General features: G+C 29.2%; 1 protein-coding gene across 1 annotated transcript; it reads right to left on the bottom strand.

Moving 5' to 3' along the window:
* Positions 1-3,034: 3,034 nt before the first annotated feature.
* LOC132746356 (complement C1q-like protein 4) lies at positions 3,035-5,255 on the bottom strand. The gene is made up of 2 exons (XM_060735473.1): positions 5,078-5,255; positions 3,035-3,441 (listed from the first exon to the last, which is right to left on the bottom strand). The coding sequence occupies exons 1-2, from the start codon at positions 5,253-5,255 to the stop codon at positions 3,035-3,037; spliced, it is 585 nt and encodes a 194-aa protein (XP_060591456.1).
* Positions 5,256-7,211: the final 1,956 nt, after the last annotated feature.

Below are 7,211 nucleotides of genomic sequence, written 5' to 3'. Positions count from 1 at the left end.
AGTTGGTTTTGATTGTGAACCAATCGCGTTTAACAAAGTGTTTACAGTGGTTTTATATCTTTCCTTTTGAATATCACTTGTTGTATATATAACCGTTTATAAAAGGTTGTAAGATTTATACGATATTACGGTATTACCTTATTTCATTCCTATTTGCCAATAATTTCATATGTGATTCATTTCAAAATACTGTAAATATATGCTAATGGTAAAAATTTAAGATCAACGTGAAATCAACTACATAGGAGACACCTAAAATCAATGTAAAATTAGATAAAGTTTATTAACTTATTTGAAAGAGAAATATTTAATACTAAAGTTTCATAAAATGTTATTTTGGTTTCTTAGACTAACAAGAATTTTGTATGTATTGTATAGCAAGCTTCTAAATTATTATCTATAATGATATGAAAACGATAATAAATACATGTAATGACAGATATAAACATTTATCATATGTCCGAGGTTTATTAAGTGATACCATCTTATTATAATTAAAAAACAGATATTACTGATAAGCCGTCATGTAACTGAGTAAAAATACCGATATGAGTTTTATAAATGTTGAAAGTATTTACGTAATTAGACGAATGGGTTGAAAATAAGCAATATTTTACAAATTTTATATATAATTACAGAAATAGTTGCCTGTGAATTTTGTTTAAGAGTAACATTTTAATATGTTTCTGAGTAATGAATAAGTAAGTAATTACTAGAAGTATACTTAGTACACTAATCATTGAACATTTGTTTTTATTTTCAAGTCAACAACGAAGTGGTTTAGATGATAAGTGTTACTTGGCCTAGCTGCAGGTTAGAAATAGTTCGGGCTGATAAATTTGTTTTAGTAAAAGCTATATTAATTATAATTGCCATGAAGTAGCTGTTCTGCTGGGGTACTGTGCGTTTCTATGGAAGGGGGTTCGATAAATTTTTGCAGCAAGTAAGCTGGTTGGCGACAACAGTAACCATGTTAGTGTAAGCTTAAAGCCAAGAAGGAAAAGGAATAAGAACAACAATTTAATATCTTTACATAACCAGAGTGACTGAAATGACATGTTATAAAGATTAAATATTTTTGTTTTAGTATGAAACAACGTACGCGTTCAACTTCTAAAACAAATAAATATTAATTGATCTTAGTAATACTAGGGCTGGAAGAATAAAGGATTGGATGTTCGAAATATTCGTTTTTTACAACATTTGTTCCGATTTCTTTTGGAGTTATATCCCGAATTGATTGCGTGATTATACTACTTTAACATGCTTGAATATTGTCGATAAAAAAAAGACTTTATGCTAGTCAAGTTTATTTTATTTATATTGTTAATGGATATGTTTATTTTGAATAAATTCATAATTTGATTGTCTTTTGTTCGTTAACCGACCCTGTACTTATCAGCCGTGGAGGTAACTCCGTGAACTGCTGAACAGTAATATATGATGTGAGAGCTTTAACCAAATTTAAAACACATATTAAATAATTAGGATTACTTGTATAAATTTTTAATTGTTAATTTTGAGATATAAGTTTTAAATATCTTTTTAAATATAGACGCAGTAATGTAAATATCACACGGAGTTAATGTATACGGAATAATATATTCTGACGATTTAGACCTTCCCTGCTTTCATAACGCGATCGATTAAGCGGTGCAGATTTTTTTCTTATCAAAATTATAGACATTAGATCATTCAGAAAGATTATAAGAAAATAGGAAAAAAATTCGGAAAATTTGCATATATAACGTAGAATGGTTTAACGGTAAATTGCAAATCTGTGAAGAGTGCACTTTTTCACCCAGTTATTGCGATATGTTTGAAGCGTAATCAATATTTGAACTGTAAAGGAAATGGGAAAAGGTTTATTTACGAATCTTCATTGAAATTTGAAAGATGAAAAAATAAAATTGTCTTTTTTCGATATTGATTCGTTTTCATAGTCGATTCGAGTGGTTTTCGAATTTCGAATATAAATTCCGGCCCTAAGTAAAAACGTGGTACCATGATCATCTCTACAATAAATGATGACATTTTTAAATTTGAAGGTAAACTATGCTCATACTTAAGTAAAATATTCAAATTACAGAAAATTATTGAAATCTATGTAAGTCTTACTATATATCTAAATATGTCTTGTTTAAGATAAAAAAACGAATAAACTATACAATGGGAAGGTTTGCGTCCCTGATGACAGGGTGTTTTCTAAAAGAAAAAAAAAAAACAACGTTTCCTTAAATGACGCAGTCTATATATTTATATCGGTTTATCAATATTTTCTAACATAAAAATAGAGCATAGTATATCTTTAAATATCACACTTTTCATCTGCAAAATAAGAATAAGATGCATTGATCAGATATTTCCATTAAAACAAATCGATTGGTATTCTGGGTGGCATATATCAGATTGAGAATTAATTAATAACATTAAAGTGTAACAGTTACACAAAATGGAAGTATTATTAATTATTCGTAGCTCACGTTGCATGCTTGGCGTCATTTTTCCGTGTTAGAATAAATTATCGACATATTGTCACTTCTGAGTGCGTTATATAATTTATACCTATGTGTTTCGATAATCATGTCTTTTATAAACATTTAGAGATTATAGAAATTCAGGAACAATATTTAAAAACAAGTGCTTTTTCACATCAACATGCATAACAACCAACACAAATAAGCAAAAAAAAAAAGTAAATTATTTCGCAGATAGTGGTTTCCAAAGATTTGTACTAATTAATTGCTATTAAGAAGATTTCTGTTGATCAAAGAAATTATAAAGATGATCAAATAAAAAGGGAATGGTTGTAGGATTTTCTCAGAAGAACTCTAAGTTACTTTAATTATACACATAAACAATATCGCTACAGTGTGTTGAGCCTTTTCTAGGCACAACTTAGTTGGTATTTTAATTATCTTGATATTAAGTAATAAAATGCAAGTGAAACTATTTTTGTCATACTATTATTTTCTATATCTGGTTATGGGAACTTTCCTGGGTATATTTTATACCTAGTTTTGCTATTGTATAGTTATTTGTTTAAAAGAGACCCAGAAAATGCATTCCATCTGCTACTATCATTATAAAACACTGAGGTGGATGTGCATTGTACCCACACTCGCTCCGCTTTGTTAACCATGGCTATAGTGCTCACTGAACTACAACTATATTCATTGTTAAAATCTCGCTGCGTACTTCCTGTTAACTGTTTACTTTCTTGATATATTGCGTAATAAGCAGCCTTATTTCCCTCGTAACAATCATGGGCTGAGAAGAAATAAAGTCCAGTGTGCGGTGCAGTGAATATTCCGGTAAAACTGTCGTAACCTTCACCTTGGTTCGTTATGACGGTATCGAAGACAACCTTGTCCCCTCTGTTTACTGTTTTTGTAGAAGATAGATGGACGTTGAATCCAACAATTGGTATAAGAGACTTGTCTGCAGAGAAACAAGATAAAAAGTCAAAATCGTACATAAGTTATTTGTTTGTAGTTAATTCACTTTTGTGTAAAATTATATTAGCATATACTTAGAAGAAATGTTATAGCTATCAATGACTTATAATTACAATCTTACAACGATCAAAGAAACAAATAAATTCTACAAATAAAAGTTTTGATATAATCGATAAGAAGATAAACACAAGTTCTAATCTTACCTAACAAGACTTTAAATCGGAACAGTAATGCTAACAATGTTGTATGATTGCCAAAAAATAAATAAAAAAAATAAAATAAAAACAAAGAAATAAACAAATAAAAATTAATAAACAAAAAATATAATAACTAATTGTTGTACGAGTATATACACGTATCCCTGATAAAATTAAATTAGTTCATGTGAACATTAGCGGATGTTTCTAAATTCAACATTTTACCATTTCATATTAATTGGTGAATTCTGCCTGATCCGGTGCTAGGAGATGCGAAGGGTAGATTCCATTGTCAAGTACCATACATAACTAGACTCAATTTAACCGAGCATGCAACAATTTACATTTTGTCGTTTTGGAATTTCATTAGGGATTCTTTATTTCTTGCTATTTCATTTTTATCACGTTAATATAATATTAAGAAAGACAATAGTTCAAATACAAAAATAAGTTTATAGCAATTATAGCCTAAATGTTAGCATTACGTTTTTAGAGATTGGAATATGTTTAGTGATTTAACATTTACGAGGGATTTTCCAAAGACAATGACACTTGTTTAAAAAAAAACAACAACGTAAGTTCTAATCATTTCAACAAAATATTGATTATCTGCCCGACTAGATCTGTTCAGTTAGTCAAGCACATACCATTGTTAGCAATGGGGATATACTTGACTGTAGACCCAATGGTATTTCTAATTTTTTTCCAAGACCGGTAATATTTAAATTTTTGGAAGTAGAAAAAGTCAAGTGTGATCGCGGATGTGTTGAGTCTCGGTGAAAGAAAAGATAAAGTCGGAGCGCTCTTACTTGCTTGTATGCCATCATGTAAGTGACGTATAAGTCCTGATTCGGGGTGACGTATGTGTAGTTTTTATTGTAACAATATTTCTTTAGAACTTGCATGTAAACGTTATTCCTTCAGGTACAGGGATTTTAAGAACTATCTGTCCTAGCAGCATCAGAAAGCTTCTTTTGCCTGATTCAAATTAAGCTACGATCATTTAAATCAAATCAATCGAAAATTCAATCACCCTCTTAAAAATTACCTTTTCGCATTGCATATCTGAAGGTCGCATGCCGCGCAACGACGTTCCATCAACATAGACCTTATTGTAATCACATTAGCATTATTTTGCCAATCAATTTTTGTAGTGTAAAACAATGTACACATGTACATTGTATGGAGATCAATTATATCGTTATTAAGATATTTTTATTGCTACGCTTCATTGTCCATTCTATCAATGAGGTAGATCTGTGTACAACTTCCACGAATTATTTTCTGAAATAACGTACAAATTAATTTTTAATCATTCGTCGTAAAGCTTAAAATATTGATTGTTCTTTTCCATGTATCAATGAAAAAAACAGCTTGAAAAAACAATATCTACTAAATTACCTGCTTAAATTGACAGTTTGCTCTTTTCCTCGCTAAAGCTATCAGCAAACTCGACCATTGTGCGGTTGATACCACGACGGAACTGAAGTGCGTCATTTTCCATATTTCCAACTCTTTGGGACAAATCGGTCGCCATGGACATTATATTCTTGTCTTTATCTTTAACTTCCTCAATTATTTTTTCCATTTTCAATTCCATTCTTATATTTTTTCCAAAATTTTTCTTCATAGTCAATTTTTTGAACTATGGGGTTCTTGTTTTGTTTCTTTATGGGGAATGCCTATTTTTTCGAAATCAAACACAAAAAAATTAGAATTTGTTTTAAACATTTTTAAAGCTTTGTGTTTTGCTTGGCTGAAAAAAGTCGTGCAATTTAGAAGCAAAGGAACGCGTTTATTTTACTGCTCAAAGTTAAGGTAGCTTCATGGTTGGTGTAAACTGCTTTACCCCAAGAAAACAAAAAAGATGCTTGAACAAAACCAAATTTTTATCGAACTTAAAAAGCATTTTTTTCAAATTTTTGGGTTTTTGGGGTTTTTAAAAATAGTTTGTGGGAAATGAAAAATTTTTTATAAATAAAAGTCGAGTAAGATAGAAAATTTTATCTAATTGAGGGGAAAATATTATAATTTATTATATCAAATAATATTGTGCCTGTAAATTTTAAACTTTATATAATGAACATTTTAAGTATTGTTACATTCAATGAGTTTTATATTTTTTTTATTGAATTTGCACGAGTATAAGATTGTCGCTATGACGTTTTTAAAATTAGAATGGTTGACAGTCTAAATGATTCATTTTTTCATGAGTATATATTAGCCCATAGTGTTACGCTAATATTAGCGAGCTTTAACGCTATAAATGTGTTTGTATTTGACGTAACTGACGTGACGTCCAAATATTATCATACTAGAGTAATATCGTTTTAAATAAACCGCTTTATCACATACCCGTGCCGATTTTACGTCCGTAAAAATGGCATTATAAATGGTGCATATATTATGACGTGACGTCATTTGCGTTATACAAACATAGCGTAAAAGTAGTACAACACTAATGCACTATCTCCACTTTGAAGATTATTCAAAGAGGCTAGATTCACTGTAAAGTGTATTGGAACTGAGGGGCATGGGTTCAAACACCAGAAGGGGCAACATTGTTTTTATTTCTGTCTGTTTTCTTTTTAACATTTACTACATACCTCTCAGATTCCTAATGGAAGAAAAAAGTGTTTCATTTAATAATATAATTATTGTAGGTCTTAATTTACTAAATAATGCCAATTTAATAGCAAATATGATACCAAATAATTGTAAAGTTTGGTAAAAAAAAACTACACGGTAAAAGTATTTTATATTTTACAAAACCAAACAATAAATATTTTTGAAAATTTAGGCAAATTTTGAGAACATCCTCTCATTTTGGAAAATTTATGGGATATTTTATATAAGGTTTTTTACATAGGAAAATGATCAAATAAGTGTTAAAAGTAGGTGGGGTAGGACTACATTTTTATACAAATTAAAAACATTTTGTTTAAAAACAATCATTTTTCTAATTTCATTTGGTACGTAAATGTCATTATTTGTTTCTTAAAAATAAGCAATAGGATTTTCATAATGATGATATTATAGATTATTTAGTGTTTCCTCATTTCTGAAAAAGTCCCTTCTAATGGAAAATTTTAATTCAGAAAAATGTCCATAACTCATAAACCACACGGTAAATTTTGTTCAAATTTTGCATACAGGTGACATTATTTTAAGGCATTTAATTGTCCTATGTTGTCAATTTTACAATTCCTTATATTGCCTATTAGGGGTGTTCTACCACATTTGAACAGTCTTTGATGGTACATTTTTGTTTTGTTTAGGTTCATTACTGAATTTACTGAAATCGTGAAATAAAATAATATTTTGCTCGCCAGAGGCTTGCAAAACATAATTTTATACTATAATTACATTCCATAAATCCATTAGTTTATTCAGAACCTAACACATTCAACATCCTCTATTTATAACACTTCTGTATCGAAGTTTATGTTATAAAATTAATGTAAACTAATACACTTGACAATAACATTCAAATATGCATCTAACACCAATTATATTTGAAGTTGTTTACTCGTATAATTAAAAGGAAAATAATTTG

This window comes from Ruditapes philippinarum, unplaced genomic scaffold, assembly GCF_026571515.1.
Source record: "Ruditapes philippinarum isolate M1 unplaced genomic scaffold, ASM2657151v2 ctg2590_1_1_1_1, whole genome shotgun sequence".
Classification (NCBI taxonomy): domain Eukaryota; kingdom Metazoa; phylum Mollusca; class Bivalvia; order Venerida; family Veneridae; genus Ruditapes; species Ruditapes philippinarum.
Note: the sequence above shows the minus strand (reverse complement) of the source record. Positions and strands in the feature narration are given on the sequence as shown.